The sequence below is a fragment of the Camelus bactrianus genome, chromosome 1 (assembly GCF_048773025.1).
Source record: "Camelus bactrianus isolate YW-2024 breed Bactrian camel chromosome 1, ASM4877302v1, whole genome shotgun sequence".
Taxonomy (NCBI): domain Eukaryota; kingdom Metazoa; phylum Chordata; class Mammalia; order Artiodactyla; family Camelidae; genus Camelus; species Camelus bactrianus.
In genome coordinates this window covers 55917448-55940492 of record NC_133539.1, presented here as the reverse complement: position 1 = coordinate 55940492, position 23045 = coordinate 55917448, and the positions used below count along the sequence as shown (strand labels likewise).

At 40.3% G+C, this 23045-nt stretch overlaps 1 protein-coding gene across 2 annotated transcripts; it reads right to left on the bottom strand.

Moving 5' to 3' along the window:
• Positions 1 to 33: 33 nt before the first annotated feature.
• On the bottom strand, positions 34 to 22241 carry POGLUT1 (protein O-glucosyltransferase 1). Of its 2 annotated transcripts, XM_074364128.1 has the most exons (11): positions 22057 to 22241; positions 21185 to 21275; positions 19426 to 19569; positions 15274 to 15409; positions 12946 to 13067; positions 8032 to 8091; positions 6505 to 6604; positions 4714 to 4772; positions 3487 to 3654; positions 2775 to 2831; positions 34 to 2325 (listed from the first exon to the last, which is right to left on the bottom strand). In XM_074364128.1, exons 1-11 carry the CDS (start codon positions 22139 to 22141, stop codon positions 2169 to 2171), a joined length of 1179 nt encoding a protein of 392 aa, XP_074220229.1. In that variant the 5' UTR covers positions 22142 to 22241; the 3' UTR covers positions 34 to 2168. The 2 variants fall into 2 exon arrangements, with proteins under 2 accessions (XP_074220229.1, XP_074220238.1); XM_074364137.1 differs by lacking the exon at positions 4714 to 4772 and having other exon boundaries at positions 3487 to 3539.
• Positions 22242 to 23045: the final 804 nt, after the last annotated feature.

Genomic DNA, 23045 nt, shown 5'->3' with positions numbered 1-23045 from the left:
ACCCAGCTAGTGTAACAATAAACAACCACCACCTTCAAGTTATGGAGATAAAAATTATTTTCAATACCATACATTTTACATATCATTACACACCATCTTCAGCATCTACACTGAGGTAAACAGATAAGTGTAAAATCTGAATAACATTTGCTATATTTAAATACAAAAAGATGCCCTTATTGATTCTTCAGAGGGCAGGTAAGAATTTGCATTGATCCAGTTCTTACAGTCTTGTCCAGTCCCCCTTGGAGCCAATGGCTGAGCAATCTATAAATAGGATCTAGTTAAGCCTACTGTCTCCATTCATCCATCCACACATCCATCCATCCACCTATCCTTCCAACATCCTTCTGTGCATCCTTCTGTGTGAGGCACTGTGCTGGGCAATGGAGATATCAGGATGAGTAAAACATGATTCTCACTCATCAAGAAGCTCACAGAATAGCAGGAGAAACAGTCAAATACAGTGCAATGTGATGACATATAATAGAGGAAATATAATGAGCAAAGTGTTATGATAGCCTCTAACTGCCAAGAGGAATGAAAACAAGGATTCTGAGAGAAGATGATGCTTGAGCTGGAACCTGAAGCAAAGTGGGAAACACTCCCAGGTAAACGCAGCTTCGGCTCCTAATCCAAAGGACAAAAAATTTTGCTCCTAGTTTAGTGAGAAGAAAATTAAAATAGAGTGGTAATCTCTCCGATGGCCTCCTATTGATAAGGCAAAACCACAGTACAACTCAGAAATCCAGACTGCTTATTGCCAGACTTATAGCACCAAAGGACATGGTCCCCATGGGTTTTTAATACTCAAATAAAAAATCCAACTTTAAACATCTGCCTTATTCCATGCAATGATCTTACCAGAAAGTCCTCTAAGAAGGTCCATAGGCTTAGAATTTTGTGAAAGGGAGTTTAAAAGGCCAAATACATATTTCACAAATGGAAGAAAGTCCCTGATTTTATATAACTGAATCTTACATTTACTAATTTTAAAACCAGTTAACACCAAAGAGTTCTTAAGAGGCAAAGGAAAAGAGCTGATTTCTCTGCGTGAAGTTTGTGCCTAAGGGATAAGGGCTGTTCTAAGTCATCAGACTATGTGGGTTTTAATCTAAATTGTTTTCTTCATTTTTTTACTACATTAGGGAGAACATCCTGAGAGATTAAACTACTATCCACGTGGCTTTTTCAAAAAGGGAAGAAAGGGAAAAGGAAGCACTCCAACACATGGATGTGCACTAAAACCAATAATTCCTATATAGATTAAGTGCTAAAGTTGAATGCTCTAAACTCCTAACTTAACAGCATTTCACATATGAAGACTCCTTGAGACACCTGCAAGAGTGGATGGCTGCCAATTCATGGAGGAAAAATATTAAGGGTGTGTGAAGAATGAGGAAGAGTTGCTGTTTTATGCACAGTTCCTTTAAAGAGTAAGGACTACTTCCTAAATTCATTAAGAGGTTTTTATCTCTTTTTTGGAAACAGACTATAAAGAAGGGTGTGAAGGCACAAAAAGGGAACTTGAAATCCAATTGCAATAATTAATCATAAAATTGGCCCCTTTCTATGTGGCTTTATAGAAACCTCCTTTATGCTTTACCAAAGAGAAATCCTATGTCACTGACAGCACAGCTACTGCTTCCTTAGACCTCTCAGGAAATAATCACCAAGTATTTTTCACAAACCCTACAGGGCTTTCTACATTAGCATACAGCGACACAGATCAAGTGTAGCATAACTGCAGAATTGCGGTGATGAGTTGTACTAGTTCCAAATAATTGATTTTCTGCTCCAAACAACAGGACAAAGGGCATCATCCCATGAACACACTCAGTTTCACAGTGACGGACATACACATGTGGATGATCTGAGGCACAAGCTGTGATTAGTCCCAAGAAACTGAAAGGCAGAATTGGGTTCAAAACCCATATCTCATGATTTCTTGTCCTTATTCAGCCAAAGCATTGAGCCGCATCATATCTGTATTTAGATATATTTTGGATTTTTCTTGAAAGTTGCTCTTGGTTCGGCATGATAAGGAAAATCAGATATTTGACTTGGTAATAGTATCCAAGGATAGGTACCACACTCAGAGTAAGCTTCTGACTGCAGGACATCTGAGAGCCGCTGCCACGGAGAGGACTACAGTCCAATGATGACTACTAGAGTTCAGTTTTCAGAATTTTGGGGATAATCTGATCATAGCCTTTCCTTCTTGTAACATTATAGGAGAGCAATTTAGAATATTCAGTCAACAGGTTCTCCCAGTAACAGGTGACATCATCCATCTGCAAGTGATTCATAATAAACTGGCTTCCCCTAGAAACAAGATTAATAAGATTTCAAGCATGGCATTTAATAATACTAGTAGCTTACACTTGAGTGCTTACCTTGTGCCAAGCACTGCTCAGAGTTCTTTATGTAAATTAACTCTTTGATCCTCAAAACCAGCTCTACAGCCATCATAACCACACACAACCATTTGGCAAAGGACACTTTTTTTTTTCTTGAAAACAAATATGTAAACAGCCCATCCTCAGAAAAAGTACTTTAATTACTTCAAAGATTTCAGTCTAACTCTATAAAGAATGGGCGTGGGACATTTGTGAATGTGTGTTTTCCCCCAGGACAGCTTTAATTCTGATTATCTCTGTATAATGAGGATGAAATCCAGGTATCACCATGGTAACAACATTCATATGACTCAAGCTCAGACAAAACAGGGGTGATAAAATAAACTGGAAAAGGAAAAATGAATGGAACTTTACCTTTCAGCAATTTCTTGAGCTACATCATCATTTGCTTTTACAAACTGCAACAGCTCCCTAAAACGGAAAGAATTATTAGGCTCTGAAATACAGGCCAAGCTCATTAGTACTAAGTTAGAGGGATCATAGATGGATGTCTGTAGTTAACCTCTAGATATGTGGATGGTGGATATTTCTTTCTAAAGGCAATCTGTTATAGTTATGGAACATATTTGAGAAAATAGAGAAACATTCAATGATACACATCAAAAATCAATAGTGGAGAAAAACATTTCCCTCATATCTCCTGCTCTGGCCCCAGAAGAGGGCACTGGGCTCACATTTCTCGCCCTCTCCTCTTCCTAGCTCCTTCTTCAGGAGAGGAAATTTGCCTCAGGCTTCCCTGAGGTCAATCTTCATGCTCTATCTGAAATTCGCTTTGACCATATAACACAATCGAATATCCACCATCTTTGGACCTTGAGAGATTAGAGCTTTTTCACTGCATACTGTCTGAATGTTACATTTTGAATTGGCTTTAAAGCACTTTTAAAAATTAAATCCCACTCAGACTTACTGGATAACAATGCAATGTTATCTCTGAGAACTAAATGTAAAAAAAACCCCAAAGCTTTCAAAGGGAAAAGTCATTAGGAGTAAATGCCTTAAGTGGCTGGGGCCTTAGAGGCAGATTGAGGGAATCAGAAACTCTGCTTGGGGGAGAGCTGCTTACTGGACATTGGAGAGATCTGTTTTGACTGGGATATAGTGAACCCATGGCTTCAGCTGTGGATAGAAAAATTCCAGCCACTCATCACCAACATGGAAAACAAGTGAACCACACAGAAAGAGGTGTTTGAACCGGAAACTTGCAGCTACACCCCGGAAATTAAACAGATACCTGGAAAAGAAAGAGCAAAATATACTTGATAGTATATGCCTGTGTCACAAATATGCCCTTTTTTCTTTTTATTCCTGCTTCCCCTTCTTTCTTTTTATAACGTCTCTCCTTTCTTTGCGTTTTCAGCTTTCAAGGACACATCAGCATGTCTCTAGAGTTTCCATGAACTCCTTGCTTTTAAGGGTTAGAGTTTGCTCCTAGGAATGCCAGGGTGAGGAGGAAAAGAGGGCTACTTTCTCCAGGCAGAGACAGATCAGGCCAGCAGTTCAGAGCTGGATAGAGCAGACACCAGGCTCAGATGGAAACAATACCTCACCCTTTGCTACAAGTTTTTCTAGGCCTAAAGTCTCTCTAACTCATCATGGCCCCTCAAAGCCTTGTTTTTCCCATAAGGAACCCTGTCTGGTCAAAGCGTGCCCTGTTCCCTGTTCCCTCTTCCAAAGTCTAGAGAAGACAACCAGGCATACCTATCAACCTTCAAAGAAATGCCCTGTGTAAAAAAGCTATCTTAGCAAAGAATATTTCCTTTTCAGCATTTCTCATGCATGTACCCTTGTCTCCAACCAGAGTGGCTTCTACCCTGTGGTTCCCATTGTGCAGTGTAATCAGCACTCATCTCTCTGAATCCTCCCACTGCCCTCCTCCTGACCTGGTTTTACCTGTTCATCAAATTCTTAGTCCTGGCATTTAAATATAATATTTTAGTTACATATGCTTTATTCATGTTGTACCTTACACTGTTTTTTATTAACCTAATAAATACTCGTTCTAACTTCAGCTCTTGGCTGGGTGGGGTGTGGAGACAGGGAACCCCATCCCTTTGACAACAAGCATGCACACTCCATGGAAGCAGGGGCTGTGTTTCACTGTCTCTGCAGTTCCCACACAACTCAGGCCAGAACCCTGTGCACAGCAGGCTCTCAGTAAACAACAGCTAAATGAATTAATGTGACTTTCCTAAACCCCAGCTGGGCCCAAGTATTAAAGTTCTCACCCAAAGTGAAGCTATTCCAAAAGCAACAGGGAAACCAGGAGAGTCAGGAGTCCTGGAAATCTTACTTGTATTTGCAGTGATCCACAAGATGGACATCCTTAGCAGCTGGCTTTCCCAGGGTATCCTTTCAGTGACAAGGAAGTTATCAGTACCAGCAGTAGGAATATTTATTGAAGACCACTGTGCAGCAAGCATTGCTAAACATTTCATCAACGTGATCTCATTTACGTCTCGTAATAAACAGACTGAGGAGGCATAATTATCCCATTATATATATATTATCCCATTATATATATAGATGAAGAAGCCAAAGATTTGAGAAGTCAGGAGACTTGTTCAGGGTCCCATGGCCGTAAATAGAAGAGCTTGGGTTCTAACCTGGCTCTGTCTGATTTTACAGTTTAAGCTCCCCCGGAGCCTGGTGGATCCTCCTCTGAACTCAGAGGTCACAGCCTTCAGCACATTTCCCTCCGTGGAAATTATACCACACAGGAGGTTATAAATGTGGCTGGAGGGCTTGCAGGTATAGCCCACACACAAATTTTGTTGAGCTTGCAAAGTATTTAAAAATAAATATTCAAACCACTGCCACCATTTATATAGGTGGTAGGATATTTCTTTCAAAAATCCAGATTTCCAACTTTTCTTGGGGGAAAAAAAAAGGAAGATTTGACAAACTGAGTTCCTATTCCATTGGCAGCAATGACTGGACCTTCGGCAGTCTCTCCTGCTGCACTACTGCAGCCCTGGGGGCATCTGAGTTTGAGACCCCCATCCATATTCCAGTCACCTTAGCAGACAGTAAAACTTGACAAGGGGAACAAGTCTAGTTTGCTTTTGCTGCCTCCCATAGTAGATCCTGTGCTGAATGGTTACATTTTTCATCTTTCTATATTTTTTAATGAAGTTTCTTATACCTCATTTGCTGTTTGAATAAAACTATCACATAATAAATATATGCATCTTTACTTAGTATTTCTTAGTTTCAGTTTTTCTGACAATAAGTTTAAACATTTTTCTCATATCACCCTCTTATGGTATATGGACATTTCAGATGAGGACACTGATGACTTCAAGTTCTTTGTATAAGGTAAGAAGTCACAAACTTAACAGGAGAGAGATGGACTCCAAACCAAAGAAGCAAGTCACTGCTGGTTTCACCTTGGAATCATATGGGGAGTTTTAAGCAAATAAAGATGCCTGTACTCCATCCCCAGAGATTCTGACTCATTTGATTCATTTTCATGCTCTCTGGTTAGGTTGTATAGTCAGAGTAGAGAACCACTGGTTTAAACCCAGGATTGGCAAATTTTCAGCCTACAGGCCAAATCAGCCCACTCCTTGTTTTTGTGTGCCACCTGTAAATCAGGATTATTTCTACCTTGCAAGTGGCTGGAAAAAAAATCCAAAGAAGAATATTTTATGACATGGGAAAATTAAATGAAATTCAAATTTCAGTGTCATAAATAAAGTTTTATTGGAACACAGCCACGCTTACTCCTTCACATATTGTCTATGGCTGCTTTCACGCTGCAACGGCAGAGCTGAGTAACTACAGCCCAGAGCTTAGGATCCGCAAAGCCTAAAATATTTACCATCTGGCCCTTTACATAGAAAATTCGTGACCTCTGGTTTAAGCCTTCATTGTATAAAATACTAGTCATAACATGGGCCAGAAAAGCAATGTGAGTTTGAAAAAGGATAATTTACATATATGCTAATTTTAGCCCATGGACCCTTCTCTGTATTCAACCCACCACCGAGAGGAAACCTAATCTGAAATTCTACCCAAGTGGCAATGTTCTTTAAATGAGAATGTTCACTGCTATAGTTCTATTCAGATGAATGGTGATTACTTTCATAGATTTCCAGGCTTGGTTTTTGGTGTATTCTGCATCAACAAGTTTGGGATTTTTCCGCGATAGAAGAATGAGAGGATCTCGTTCTGGACTTGTCCTACAAAAGAAACACATGACGTGAAACTATGGGTCCTACACCATAATACTGTTCCCAATCTCTGAAAGATAAGCAGTACTCGGACCCAATGCAATGACAGCAATGACTGTACACACAGACAGACAACTCACTGGTACTGTAACAGGAGAGGAGGGGATACTAGATCCTACTGCACCTAGGTGGTCCTGGGCTGTTCCCCACTTTACCCTTCAGGGATGGGGAATATTTGGCCCTTCCTTGCTTGCATCTAGTCTTTAAGATTATGTTGTTCTGGTCACTATGGCCATATCCCAGGAAATGATTTAGAAGGTTCATGCAGCCTCTAATCACTGGTACTCATAGCTGTGTGACTAGGTAATCGGCACTCGCCAAAATAGCTACATGACCTTTGTTGTATGTGCTCTGTAAAGTCCAGCAAAATATTTGAATTAAAAAGAAAACAAAAGGGCTCAAACACCTGAAAACTATATGTAGAAAAAGTCCTAGTTATGGTCCCAGTAGCAAATGGTCTTGACATCTGAGGGGTCAGGGACCCTCTGAGAATCCGTTGAGAATTGTGGACCCCCTCTATAGAAAAATGCACATATCCCCATAGAATTTCAAGGAAGTCCTAGAACCTTTAAGGCCACACATAGATTCCCAAGTTAAGAATCTGTGATCTGAAGATCTGAGAATCAAGAAGTTGGTAAGGAACCATAAGCAGTGGTTGTTGGGCTCATCTGCACCCTGAAGTCCACTGCCCAAGTGAAGAGAGGGTGTGACCTCTGACAAGGATGCACTGAGAAAACTGAAAAACTCTTCTCTCTTCAGCCTATTTGGTATTCATCTGTCCAACAGAAATTCCTTGTGCATCTACATGGCGGGAACTGTTCTCGGCACTGGGGAGAGGGAGCTGAACAACACAGACAGGGTCCTTCCACAGCCTTTTCCCTTTCCCTCTTTCTCTCTTTTTCCCTTGCTTCCCTCTTCCATTTTCACTGGTTTCAGTCTGTGCTTCCACCACTATTTGGCAGCCACACGGTCTGATGAAAAAGGCAGTGATGGTTCCTGCTCTGCTGTTAACTAGCAGTGACTATGGGCAAGATCATAAGCTACTCCTAGGAAACTGTAATCTCTAAGGTGAGGGAACCTCATGGTTCTGTTCAACATTATACAGTCAAAGTCCATCACACTCATGGCACTTTGTAAATATCTGTTGAATGACTGGACAGATGAACTTTATTCCTTTGAATTTCAGTTCAACTAAGAGTGATTTGGGGCAAATAATTTGAGTTCTTCTCTAGTCTAACATCCTGTGATTCTATGTTTATTTCTTAGTTATCTTAGCTTTCTCTTTGAACTAGAGTTCTTCACGCCCTCAAAATTACTTATAGTTTACGTACTAGCTAGAAGGATATCGTTTGTAAAATGTCAGAAAATATAATCACCTTGATCCTCGGAAGTATGCTGTGGAATTTTTCTTTTTCCATGGCCACTGGGCTGCTGACCTAAAAACAGACTTAATTAGTTTCTATGTTTCTTCCTTAACTATATAAGGAGGTGTTTGAACCATTAAGATTAGTTGAGACCTTCACATTTTTAAATAAGTCTGATCTAGGCTACTCAAAAGAAAAAGCTCTAAATAACATTATGTTCTCTTTTGTTATTACTTCATTTCTCTGGAGATGCTAGCTAGCTGTATCTACAAATCTACTGTTCAGTTAATAAAGTACCAATATTGAAAGACACGTTCCCACAACTAAATGATATGTTTAGCTCTATTTAATTCAATACAGTGAGGATTTCTTCCCCACTTTGAGTGCTATCGATAAAATTAATAGGCAAAGACAACTGCAGAAAATATCAGAAACTGAATTAAAGGCAAGAAAACAGATCATTCCTGACTTCATGTTTTAGATGCATAAGATTAGTTTGATTTTGCAAAGCACCCTGGTATTCTCGAAACTTTACTAAGTGCTCCATAAATACAAAGTCCTTGAAACTCAAGTCTCAGTGCCCATCACCACGACCAGCTTTCCTTGCTGAAACTGCTGAAACTCACAGATGCATCATTCTCAACTCACTTCATAGGAAACTTGCACAGAAGTTTGTGCAGCATCTTCCTCTGAAAAAGGAGGGAGTTGGACTGAACTGGAGGTAATGAGGGACTGGTGAGCATTTGTTCTAATGCAGAGACCCAGGACAGAAACTTTTCAGGTAGAGGTACTTTTCAGATACACTTAGTGGCACGGTACTCCTTTTCTTTCAGGTGAAACCACTGTTCCATATTTTCCTGGCTTATCTTCTATTCCTTTCTTGCTGGATTATCTTTACCTGATTCTCTAGTCCAGCTATTTCTCACTCTGTCCCATACTCCCTCCCACCAAAATATAAACACTATAGCACTGGGGTTTTTTTGTTTGTTTTACGGTTTTTTATTTGCTTTATTTTTAATGAAAAAATGATATATGTTTATTATATAAAATTCGAATGGAAAAGCATAAAATAATAGTAAAAAAAATCATCTGGAATCCCCCCACCTATAGACAACCACTTTTAACAGTTTAACACTTCAATGGGGGAGGGTATAGCTCAAGTGGTAGAGTGCATGATTAGCATGCATGAGGTTCTGGGTTCAATCCCCAGTACCTCTCCTAAGAACAAATAAATAAATCTAATTACCTCCCCCCACCAAAAAATAAAGTATAAGAAATTTAAATAATTTTTAATTTAAATAATTAAAAATTTTAATAATTTAAAAAGGAAAAAAAAGTCAAAACAAAACAGAACAAAACAATTTAATGTTTCAGCGAAGAACTTTCTTCCAACCATCTCTCCACAGGACTGGTTCTCAACTGTGAATTCTGCAGGTGATTTTGCCCCTCTCCCCCAGGGGACATCTGGCCATGTTTGGAGACATTTTTGATTGTCACTACTGGGGGACTGCTACTGGCAGTTAGCGAGCAAAGGCCAGGGATACTGCTAGACATCCAACAGTGCATGGGACAGCCCCCTACTACAAGGAATGACCTAGTCCCAAAAGTCAAAAGTACCAAGACTGAGAAACCTAGCTCTGTATAACAGAGATCATACCATCCGTGCTGCTAGGTAACATTCTCGCTGGGACATACTATAGATAATAATAAGAGCCAGCACCTATATAGCACTTACTGTGTTCCAGGCACAGTTCTCAGTGCTTTATATGCCTACTAACTCATTCTCACAACCTTATAAGGTGGGTTTTGTTAGTCCTGCTTTACCACGGAGGCCCTTGAGAGGCTAAGCAATTTGCCCGGAGTCACACAGCCAAGAAGAGCCAGACTTTGAACCCAGAGTCCCTGTTGTTAAGCCCTATACTACCTCTACTTTCCACTAATGCACAGTATTCCATTTTATAGCCAGCTTATAATTCACTTCCTTCCTTATTGGTGGACTTTTAGGTAGTTTTTTACTTTTTGCCTTAAAAAAACAACACTGTAGTGAATATCCTTGTACATACATCTTTGCATACTTATCTAATTAACTTCTCAGGATAAAGTCTAGAAGTAAAATGGCTGGCTTAAATGATATACCCATTTTACATTTTGACATATATTGCCAAACTACTCAACAAAGAAATATGTCAATTTATACTGAAATGTTGAGTATAAATTTCCTTGGTACCTGGGAAACCTGCACTTAATATACTCAGACTTGAACAAAGAATCATCTCTATTTTTTCCTCTCCCTCATTCTTCCTACCCAACTCCCAGCCCTCAAAAGACCCATGTTAGGACTTTGTCTCCAGGCAAGTACTAACAGCGGCCACCACAGCTTGGTGCTGCCCCCAGCCCTCTTTTATAATCCCACCCCTCCAACAACAGTAGAGTGAATTCTTTAAATCTACAGGGACACTGAAGTCTTCTACAGAGTGAAAAGTAAGTCAATGGGGGACAGACTTCCAAAAGATTATAAAAACAGAAAAATGCAGGCAGACATCAAGGCAGATAATCGAGCAGATTACTAAAGTTTCAAGGTAAGAAATGAAATCACAGGGACAGTGATTCTGCATGGAGGGCTCTAAAAAATCAAACAGCAACTCTGTAATCATGAATAAATTCAACTGAAGAATAAATGGTGAAGGTATCAAAAGAAACACGTATTCACATATGATTAGATTTTAAAACATATTCTATCTCCCTTATGAAAACGAATATGTGTATGTATATGCAAGACTGAGACACTGTGCTGTACACCAGAAATTGACACATTTTAACTGACTGTACTTCAATTTAAAAAAAAATTCTATCTCCCTAAAAATTGCTTATTGATTTATAAGGGTCAAAATAGTAACTACACAGTGGAGAAACTTGATAGAACACCATGGCCAAGTGATCAAAATTAGCATCTCTAATGAGAGGCAGATGGACACAAAATCACTTGTGTAGGCAATTCAAGCCAGCAATGCATAAACTGAATTTAACCATGAGGAAATAGACAAAACCATACTGCAGAACATTCTATAAAAAAAGGGGCCTATATCCTTCAAAATGTCAATGTCATGAAGAGAAAGACAGACTGAAGAGCTATTACAGATTAAAGGAGATTAAAGAGACACGAGGACTAAATGGAACACGTGATGCTGGAATGAATCCTGTACTGGAGGGGGGATGTACCTTATAGGGCATGACTGGGACGATTAAGTGTTGAATTGATATTGTTTCCTGTGTTTGATAATTGCAGTGTGGTTATAAAAGAGAACACTCTTGCTCTTAAGAAATACACACTAAAGTATTAAGGGGTACGGGGTTATAAGATAAACAACATACTCTCAAGTAGTCCAGAAAATAAGAAATTATGCATACATTACATATGCAGCCTAAATGTCCATCAAAGGACATAAGGTAGTAAATTGTTATCCGATGGAATACCATGCAACTGTTTAAAACAATAAGGTCATTTCATATGTACTGACATCGAGAGATTTCTAAGACACTGATAAGTGGGGAAAAGTTACCTAGGTTAAACATATTTATAAATTTTTATAAGTATGTATAGGTTTCCCAAGCAGAAAAAAAGCTGTTTTTAAAGATTTTAAAAACAAAGTAGATATATAGCAGGTGGGAAAAGACCTACAAAAAGAAGGAAGGGTGTGAAAAGGGTATTTGCAAATACCTTAAAAAAAAAAAAAAAGGGTTAGAAAACTAAGGCCAAAAATAACTTGGAGAAAAAAGTTAAAAGACATTTTTATTTTTTCTTCTCTCAAAATTATGTTCAAAATCAAAAGCTACATAAGAAATAGTGGTCTCAATGTCTGGAGAACACAGGTATCGTTAACCAGTAAAGTGGAGAGGATAATGCACTTAGAAACCTGGACTTCAGGCCTAAATTGGTTCCTGACCTTGACCAACTAAGTCACTTAATTTCTCTGGGCCTTCACTCCCTCGTCCCTGAAATAAAGAATTGGACAAGAACAATTTCCAATTCTAGCTCTGTAAAGTATGGGACCAAATTTTCTTAAAAAAATAATTTCCCAATTATACCTACTGAATAATAGACTTGCTTCTTTACCCCGTGGGTCCAGCTGCCAGTGAGGACCCTGGCCCTATGTTTCTCCAGAGAGAGGATGTTCTCTTCAGCCCATTTAAATCTCCAGCCACACTTAGTACAGGTGATAGATATGTGTGGAAATAAAGTTGAATTAAATGATTGCTTTCTCTACATGTGAGAGAAGGCCTAGAAAGACTGTGTTTCTAGAAGTGTACTAACCAGGTACCAATGCTGTTTGAATCGTTAATGAACATGTCACTAGGTAAGAAATACCTCCAGTTTGATGACCCAGACAATCTGCATTCTGAAATGATGGCAGTATATAGTCAACAGGCCAAGGCAGGTTTCAGTTGTGAATCAGAGAGGATCTGGAATAAACTTGCACTTGAGATGCCTATGTGACACTTAAGCCCAGCCCAGCCACGCCTAAAGGACTTAGCTCTTCATTTAAGTACATGTATATTCCTCCAAGTAATTTTCTATCTTACCCTACAATAGGGTCATTGATTTTTTCCCCCTAATTATAAAAGTAATTCACTCTTATTTAGAGAATGTTAAAAGTATAGTAAAATTTAAAGAAGAAAAGAAAAGGCTTCTATAATCCCTCCCACAGAAGCCCTACTGACACTTTAGGGTAGGAAGGTTCTTTTGCTCTTTCTCTCTATATATGTAAATATTTTTATACACGTACAGCACTGCTTATGCTATAAAGATTTTTTGTCTTTTATTTTTAACTTAACAGTTAGTTATTTTAAAGAAAATAATTGTTTATTCTGTTTGTTTCAAGACAACTCACAAAAGAAGGATAAATAAAACCTCTCTAAAGGACCTACCTTAACAGATCTTCTCTGAAGAGGTCCCACCGTCCAAGACCAGTAGGATAAATTGGCCAAACAGCAGGTCCTCCTTCCCAAAATGTCCAAGCAGGATACATGATATCATGGTACTCTGATGTCTTCAACAGAAACAGAGAGGTTATTCTAAATCAGTGTTAGAGCAGAGGAAGAAGCAGCAGACTGCACTCATGCCACAGGATCTGTTACACTGCCTACTATTACATTGCCAAAGATACATTTTCTCTAGTCTGCAAAGTCTAGACTCTAGACATTAAAAGGCAAAAATGACCATGGATTAAAATTCATGAGCTCAATGAATCCCAGAGTATGATATCACACTAAAGGTCAACTTTCCCAGTTTCCCAAAGTTCTGCTTTTCTAGAGGACATACATTGTTGGAGTTTTTAGTTTAAGGAAATACACCCATTTCTGAATGATCACATAGCTCTCTCATCTTTTAACTGATATTACACTTGGAATGTATACAGTCTTACCAGTTCTGGGTTATTTCCTAAATGGGTCTTTTAAGAGCAAGACTTAGGAAATACAGTGTAATGGTTAAGAGTGTGGGTTCTTGAGAAAGATCATCTGACTCTACCTCTTTCCAACTCTAAGCAAGTTACTTAATCTTTCTATGCCTCAGTTTCCTTCTCTTTGTAACAGGAGAAATAATAATGTTGATAATATCTAATAAGCTTGTTTCGACTATTGAATGAGTTAGTGTATGTAAAAGCTTAGAACAGTGTCTGACATACAGTAAATACTCAATAAGTGTGAGTATTAACTAACACTGTGGCACTGCTGAGCTTACACCGGTTGATCAATAAATTCTAAGTTATTTTTTGGTTATTTCTCTTTTTTTGATCAGGGTCAAAGTGGTGATGGGTAGAATGAGGGAAAGGGGTGTTATCCCACATCTTTTGAAAAAAGTTTGAAACCATTTGTTCCCTATTTATGGTTACTTCTGTTAAAATTCTGGCCACTGGCAAACCTCTAAGTCTACCATTTCTTCCATTGGAATTACATAAGTAATATGCTGTTTGCCTTCTTTCAAATATTTTAAAAATGGCATATGATTCATCAAGTACCTCAGGCATAACAGCTGCTCAAAAGAAGATGCACAATTATTATACAGTTGACAGACCAAAATCCCTCCCTTGGAAACTAGGAGTCACTGGTTTAAAAAAAAAAAGGGAGGGAAGTAAAGATGAAAGGAAAGTTAGTATACAGAGGGTCATACTTTATTATCCACAGAAAAATAGATATCAACAAACACAAAGTCCTTACTGACTTACATGGGAGCCTCTATCTGTTCTTCTGGGAGACTTTCATGACAAACAACGGAACCAAGCACTTTTGAGAAATGAGGTTAACCATGGGAAATGCAACACAAATGTGGCCTCAGCCCACTTGCAACACAGGAAATAAACAAGTCTAGAGAGAAAGTAAACTGTGATAAAGAAAAAGTAGGGATAAAAAGTCCCTCTGCTTTGGAGAAATCAAATCAGAAATGGAGTTCCTTTTCTCAAAGTCCATAGGGTTTTCCTAAACCCACTCTTCTCCCATAGAATCTTCCATCTACTCTCTTCCAGCCTCCTATGCCCCCAAATGCTCTCCTGTTTAATCTTAAGGGAATGAAGGCCCATCCCTGCCAATACACCATTTGTGTGAACCTGAGCACTACGATAATAACTGTCCTGAGTTCTCCAAACCCACAAGTTAGTACTCCTAGTACTCCTATCCATCCCTAACTAGATGCAAAGATCACCCCCTCACATGCCTTTCTCGGGCATCTCAGGCCTGTCCCCTCAATGCACTGCTTGGGTGCAAATGGTGTGGGGTTATCTAGGACCTTCAGTCTTGCTGTTAGCCACGCTGGAACGCTGGCGTACAGTGGCAGAACAGATAATACCTAACACTATGGCTGATATACACATTGTAGCAGCTCAACAAGTATCTCTGAATGCAGGTGTTCCCTGACTTCAAGCCCATGAGCTTTCCTGGGCCACTGTCTCCCATGCTCTGTACAATCTCTGAACCCCATCTCCAATGTCCTACGGGTTCCTCAGGCCTCTCTCATTCCCTACCCTCCATCCCAGCCCTGTACACGCTTATGCTTTCATACTCATGTTACTTACAGGTCCTCATCCCTGTCTACTCAGTGTTATTGCTCTCCTGCTGTGAAATTAACAGGGACACAGACCCACTCCTGGACCTGAGGCCTCATTGTCACTACTACCCATCAGATGGCCATAGGACAGTCATCTCCTGCTTATACGCTAGAGGACCACCCTCTGTCCCTCATATGGCTCTTCCTGTACTTACCTTACTGAAGGAGAAGACTGGAATGGCAGGCTCCATCCATTTAGGAACCTGAGGATAATCTCGTACATTGATCACCATCTCCATGTCAGGGAGGCGCCCAATAACTTCCAAAATAAAGTGTTCAACACCACTACACCTGTCAACCAGAAATACCACAACTTCACCAGAGCAGTGCCTGCTCCAGGGCAAGGCAGGGTCCCACTGACCCTCTCAAAGTAAGACAAGCCAGTGTTCAGATCATCAGCCTCCTGCAAAGTCTTCTGAAAGCAAGGCTTCTGAAAGGACTGCTCTACCCTTTCATTGTGCAAGTAATCTTTCGAGCAAAGCTGCTTCAGCTTACAATACTTAATTAACTTTCCAACAAGTTTCCTTTTTGCTAAGTTATTGCTACTCCTACTACTTCCTCTTCTTTATTCATTTCCAGTTTTTTCTTTATTTCTCCTACATGGAATAGTTTAATTAGTAAGCAAGATACAAATTTTGACAGGAACTAGAAAAGCTAATTTTCTTAATTGTGTCCCTTGGGCTTTGCTTCTCACAGAGACATTTCTATTTCCACCATAATTAAGTCTCATAGTTTATGAGGAAAGATAAGAAACCTTTCATTACCTTCAGCCTGAATACAGAATACTATCAAAATCAGTTTTGCAAGCCAGAAGGTGTGTTATGTACATAATCACAAAGATTATAATACAGCTTTCTGACTAACTTCCTGGGAATCCTCAGAGGATTTCTGGAAAGAAAGAGAGGATACACTGACAGCTTAGCTTTCTCACCCCATTCTTTGAGGTCCTGACCAGCACTATACTAGGGGCAACACTCTAATGCTGGACCAAAATTTTCTGGCAGCATGAAAATGGCTGATTTAAAATATTGATTTATATACAGGATGATAATTGCAAAAAATACCATTGGTTCATAAACATATTAAAAGCTGGTCAACTGTACTACTAATAAAGAAGTGCCAAAGAAGCCAAACTTGTAAAAGCAGAGAATAAAATGGTGGTTACCAGGAGCTGGGGGTCAGTGGGTGGGGATCAGGACAGATGTTGTTTAAGGGTATAAACTTACAATGAGTAGTAAGTGCTAGAGATCTAATGCACAGTGTAATGAATACAGACAACAGCATGGTATTATAATCATCAAACTTTCTATGAGTCTAGAACTGAATCACTCCTACTACTAAAAAGAGAGGATAATTAATTATGCAACATGATAGAGGTGCTAATTATTGCTACAATGGCAATCATATGAAAATAAATGTATCAAATTAACATACTGTACATCTTAAATTTACAGATTATATGTCAAATATATTTCAATAAAAATAAAGTATCACCAAGACAAAAGAAAAATTCTAGTGAAGGTGGATGCCAGTTTTCATCTATCAGATTGTCAAAGATGCAAGAGTCTGATGATGACTCTTGTGTTGGTGAGGGTGTGAGGTCTATTCTGAGCATGTGATACAAGGGTGGTGGAAGTGTAAATAGGTACAGCCTCTCTGGAGAACAATTTGTTTCTATTTATCAAGACTTTAAAAACACATTAATTGGCCTATTAATTTTAATTCTAGGAGTTAAGCCTGCATGTATATTTATACGAGTGCTCAAAGGTGTTAAGTACAAGGACGTTCACTGCAGCATAGCTTACATTAGTCAAAAACCAAAGCGCAGTGGTGGGGAATAATTTAAGTGTCCATTGATAGAGGACTGAATAAAGAAATCCATACAATGGCTTTTTATGCAACTATTAAAGGGTTCTGTATGTAATCCTATGGAACAATTTCAAAATCTACTGTCACATGGAAAAGAAAAGTTGGTTGCAGAACAGAAGATAAAGTGTGTTCTAGCTTGTCGATGAATCTAGGTAACTGTATATGCAGAGACTACTTCTGGCAGGATATACAAGAAACTTGTAGTTGTCTCTTGAGAGGAGGACTCAAGGACTAATGGTTTGGGGGGTCTAAGGTGGTAGAGAAGCTTCCTTTGCACATGTTTTTGAGTTATCCAAATATTTTACCACGTGTATGGAGCACTCCTTTGATACTAAAAGAAAACAACTAATTAAAAAGTTAAAAAATATATTATTGCAGTATATTTATATATAACAGCTAAAACATGTTATTTTCTTTCACATTCAGCTTTTACAATAGCCTTCTCTCACATATTATATGATTGCATTTATATAAAACTCTAGGAAATAATCGGTTATGAGGGAAAGCATATCAGTGGATGCCTGAGGACGGGGGTGGGAGGAAGGCATGGCAGGGATGAGGGGAGAGAGGGACTACAATGAGGCACAAGGTAACTTTGGGTAGTGACAGATGTGTTCATTTTCTTGGTATATATATACATTAAAACTTGTCAAATTGTACACTATAAATATGTGCAGTTTATGTCAACCATACCTCACTATGGCAATTATTTTTAAAAAATACCATTATTCTCCATCTTTGAAAGATGTGTCTCCAGTGTTAATTAGACAGTGTTCCAGTTTCTCAGCAAAATCTCTCAGCTTACCCTTGAAATGTTGAGTTTGTATTTTTATTTTGTTCAGAACTGAAATTTTTTTAAATGGAAGGACTGGGGATTGAACCCAAGATCTTGAGCATGCTAAGCATGCACTCTACCACCAAGCTATTCCCCCCTGCTACCTTGAAACTGAATTTTTTAAATGTCATAGAAATTTCTCAAACTTGGTAAAAGTATCTAGACCTAGAAAGATACAATTTTTTGCCAGATGGGAATCTGAGGTATTATACAACTGTGTCCATTTCATTAAGGACACTGGTTCTGAATATTTCATTTTATTTCTTTTTTGTTCAACTCTGTTTTCCTTAGTTGTTTATGTAGTTGGCATAGGGAACTTTCAATGCATAAGAATTGCAGAGTATTTTATTGTCAATGAAAGGTCCTATGTTCTCTTAAGGACATTTCTAAAGAGCTTATGATTTTGGCCAAAATGCTCTGAGGTCTGGAGTAAGAGCTATGTGTCTTCTGGAAACTTTGAGAGTACTATTTAATTTGATCTGGAGATGGTCAGCTAACTATTAAACACTGGGTAAGCTTTCAAAGTCCAGTAATATCCATATTCATATTTTCTTTCTCATTTGTAGAAATCAGAAATTCTTTCATGCTCATAATTTGTACTTAAAGTCTCTATTATTGTCCCAAGTAACGAAACAAATGTTTGCTTAAAATACCTCAATGGTTTTCCCCACTACCACCTTATTTGACCCCTGACACTTGATAACCAAAATTGTGATCACCTCAGAGTAGTGGAATGTTAAGTGATCTTTTTGGTTGTTGTTGTTTTTACGTATTTTTGACAATGAAAATATATTAATTTGTAATGAAGTTGTTATTAAAAACAAACAATATAAATCCTTTTGTCCAAATGGATGCATGCTTTTTGCAATACTGCTCATTTATTTTACTTTTAATGACATAATACTGTTTAGAGAAAAGATCTTAGTAAGGGAAAACCTGGCTTCTACATTTTGTACTTTGTGATTTTGTAAAGATTTCAGTTTTTTTAAAAAAGACTCCTAAAAGGAAAGTTTATCATTTGTTGTATATAATGCTGCCTAAGGCCAGCTTCCAGGCTCAGTCCGTGACCCTCTCTGCTCCCCGCAGCCCTCAGCCCACTGATAGGCGACCCCAGCTCTCACACCTAAAGTCCTGGTTGGTGTAGCCTCGTAATCTGCAGCCCCAGTTACTTCCCTTGCCTTTCCGCCACCTTTCTTTGAATGCTCGGTATGGAGAACAATAGTTGGCCCTCTGACAGACAGTCAGTCAATGCTTCTCGTCCTGCTTCAGCCCAGCTCACTCATGCTAGGTCTCATCAGCCTGTGTCCTGCAGCTACTCTATTTGGGAAAGGAGGAGAAGGGGCAGATCCAAAGCCAGTACAACCAGTGCTGTGCCCAAGCCTTACAAAGAGAGAGGAGACAGGCTTTGATAGAGGAGAAAGGAGGACATGAGTTGGCAAGAGAAATTCTCAGGCAAGAAGAAGAACTTGTCACTATTTTGTAGTCCTGAAATGTGATGGAGGATTCACCTGTCTGTCCCTTTAATTGGATTCTCTACAGGAAGAGTATCACGTAAGCCCATATGTAATAAGGTCAGAAGATTCATGTACCTTATAGCTCTTACCTTGAGGGGAACATGCAGTCATTTTCTCGGTATAATCTGTTCTTGATGATCTGATAGTGGGTCCCTAGTTTCCGGCTGACTACCTCCGCCATCATCTTCCTGGAGATACCTCCTCGGAAAGGAGTCAGATCCTCTTCCATGACACTGGAAAGAATGGGAATTGTCAAGGAAAGCAGGCCAAGAAAGTGGTACCATTCCACCTACTTCCTATCTGTGGGTTTAGGTTTAGTATTAGAGGACAGAGTAAGCTAAGGGAAAGAATAGCGGGCAGGAATGAGCAACTTTTTCCCTGAAAGTAACACAGGTGATCTAAAATATCAACAACAACAAAGTCACAAAAAGGGAAAAGCAAGTCAATTTCCCTTCTTCCTCCTTCCATCTGGATTGCCCCTCCCTTCCCTGATGCATATTCTTCCTTTATTACTCAGACTACACCCATGTCCTCCCAGTCAAAGCAGTCCCACTGGCCCCTTCTCTAAATCCCACAGAAGGTACGGTTCATGCCTGACACTGTGTGATTCCATGTTCTGGACCCTACCACCCCACATACTCTGGCAGCATGTATGACTGACAGCAGTAACCAGAAATTACACTGTTTCACATCCCTTTTAAAGTTCAGTACACAGCAAGTTTTCAGTAAGTATCATACGCATCAGGTGAAGTTTTTGAGGAGTCACAGGATAACATAATGAAGAGTTAAAGGACCCTGTTATTTAGCTGATGAGGAATCTGACACCCAGAGAAGTTAAGCGGCTTGGATCTGGGACTAGAATCCAGGGCTGACTTCAGAGTACTCTTCCTACCATACCACATTCCAGTCCTAATTTGCATATTTTACCCCAAAAGGTAAAGACCCCGTTCTTGTCATACCCAAAAATAAGTTTACAGTCCGAAACGGTGCATCGTGTAGTGAAAGATTTTAAAAGATTTATTTAAACAAGGAAAAGTACACGTCCAAGAGTAGGAGGCAGGCTGATCCAAGGGAGGAAAAGCAGCAGTTTTTGTCTCCCCTTTCTCTTATATCCCCGCTTAGAGGTGGTCTCGAGTGATTGACGGCTCCTCCCTGGAACGCTTAGTCATGTTTGGCCCCTCTGCGCATGACCTTATCCATGGTGAATACAGAAAAACCCATACGGGGGGCGCCTAAACTGCAATGTTAATTATAAAACAATGAACATTGGGTCATGTCCAGTTTAGTCCTTTATGCCACTGCACTGTCATGGCTGTCGGGTTTTAACTGTTTTTTTGCTGGCACTCACTTAGAAGAAGTAAAGTCCCTTTATGCTGGAGGTGGGCATAATGCCATTTTCCAGACCATCCTCCCTTTCCTCCACCTGTCTGCCTGGTGCCTCCACTTACCTAACTACCTAACACATACATTAAAGATAACCAACAGGAAACTTCTGATTCGATTCATTTAAATTCATTCCTTCAACAACATTTATTGAGTACTGACTGACAGCCAGCACCAAGGATACAACAGTGAATAAGACATAGGCCTGGACCTCAAGAAGCATTCTGTCCCATGGGGAAATCAGACAAGTACATACACTAACATGTAATCCTGAGACCATCTGGCCTCTCCTATTCCAGGGCATTTTAATCCTCTAGAAGTAAGAAAACTACCTCAGGGACCCTGTTTGCTCTCAAAACATGTTTGGCTCTCTGACCACTGCAACCAAGGTCTCTCAGGGATCTTAGGGGATTTCCTCCTGACAAGATTTAAATTCTTAAAGACATATCAAAGAAAAGAACTCACCCATGGTAGCAGCTGCAGTTTTGACTTGAACATGGTTCATAATTCTCCAAAGCCCTGTTAATTTGGTCAATAAATACTTTCCATTTTGAACCTTCAAAAAGTGAAGTAAATGAAGGTTAACAAAATATCCCCGAGCACTCTTATTTGCTAGCAGCAGGCAGGCAGAACCAACAGAAGGCAGAAACTTTTAGACAGCCGCTTCCCAACCCACCGGTGGAAACAAGCCGCCAGAAAGGATTCATTCTACAGCTCCCCAGCATTCATGTCAAGTCTGCTCCTCTACTCAGGCTGCCAGGTAGCCAAGAAATGGGAACATTTCCAAGCTTAATGCCTGGAACTCAGAAGGTTATGGATAAACTGGTGAGTGACACGGATTCTCATCTTTTGCTAATCAAACTGAGTCCCATAAAGAGGATAGATTAAAACCCCCAGACATTAACCCTCCTTTCACTTCTTGCAATGGACTAAGACACCCCCCACCCCCGACACACACACACACACACACACACACACACACTCACACACGACACACGAATTATCCGCCAGTGTGTGTGTTAGGAGGTGCGGGGTAGCAGAGCTTGGGCCATACCTGCTATGAGTGAACAGGGGCATCCCCTCCCCTCCCCACTATCACTCTGAATTCGGAGGATGGGTTACTATCCAGGGTCCTGGGCAGGAGAAGCAGCGCCAGACACCCAGACATTCTCTCCGCTCCGAGGCGCCCCCGTGTCCCCTGCCCTACTCTGAGACGCAGCGGCCACTGCCCGAGCCCGCCGCCAGCCGCACTGGGGAGCAAGGGGGGCGGGAGCGCGCCTCGGGACCCGGCCAGACACCGAGCCCCAGCGGCGGGCTCGGCCCTGCCCGGAGCCCACCTGACTCCTTCTGGCGGCCCGGCACTGGGGGCAGGAGTAGCACCAGCAGCCACAACCCAAGCTGAGAGCTCTCCCACCGCTGCATCGCCAGCCGACCCACTGCGGAGTCCCGCTGCGGCGCGGGCGGAAGCGCAGCCCCGCACAAAGATGGCCGTGGAGCCGCACCACGTGGGCAGAGGGCCGCCCCGCGCGCCGCCGGGCCTCCGGGTCTCCCTGGGAAGGCGGCGCCGGGAAGCTGGGCACCCACCGCGCAGTAAACCAACGCCAAAGGCGGGGCGGACAGGCCGCAGCTGTCCTGCGCGTTTGATTAGGGCTGAGCCATATAATTAGCTGCTTCATGTTCAAGTGTGGTGAAGGGTTCAAAATGCATCTCCCTCTCTCCCTCACCGCCTCAGATTCCAGGAGAGGATGAATAAATGGTATCCCCTAGGAAAATATGTCTAATATGGCACTTCCTTACATTCTATAACGTCTTGAAAACTTATTCTCTGCAGCCAAAAAACTGAAGGTCAGAGAAACTAGGTTTCTTGACCACAGCTTCAGAATCTCAAACTACTTCTTAATAGCATAGATTTGTGGAGCACCTTAACGTGTACAGCACTGTTAGACCCTAAAGGGTTGCAAATAGTATAGGATACATCTCGTTGTAAGGGGAATTTGTAGCAGTTGAAGTGGATTAGACATTGGAAAAAATCAGTGGGTGATGTTATACTGTGCAGTATAGGTGTATATATAGCTATATATAGGTATCTACAGTAAAGTGTAGGTCTATCACTATATGTGATCATACAAGAATTTATCTATTGTCTAAAATATGCATGATGACACCCTACGCTCTCTGGAAATACATGGAATTACAAGATGAGATCTGTGCCCTGGAGTTTAGAACTAGTGGGAAGAAAAATACGCTTCCCCAGAGATAATTTACAACTTAAGGCAACACTGAAATGCTACTGGTTTCAGTGGAGGCAAAGATCAACATGAACTGC

Bases quoted from the DNA above. Each gene is read 5' to 3' on its own strand.
- POGLUT1 (XM_074364128.1), bottom strand. From the start codon at position 22,141: ATGCAGCGGTGGGAGAGCTCTCAGCTTGGGTTGTGGCTGCTGGTGCTA. The intron at 21,276-22,056 runs GTGGGCTCCGGG...CACTTTTTGAAG, and splicing joins GGGCCGCCAGAAGGAGTCAG to GTTCAAAATGGAAAGTATTT. The intron at 4,773-6,504 runs GTAATCACCATT...TGTCACTGAAAG, and splicing joins AAGCCTGGAAATCTATGAAA to GATACCCTGGGAAAGCCAGC.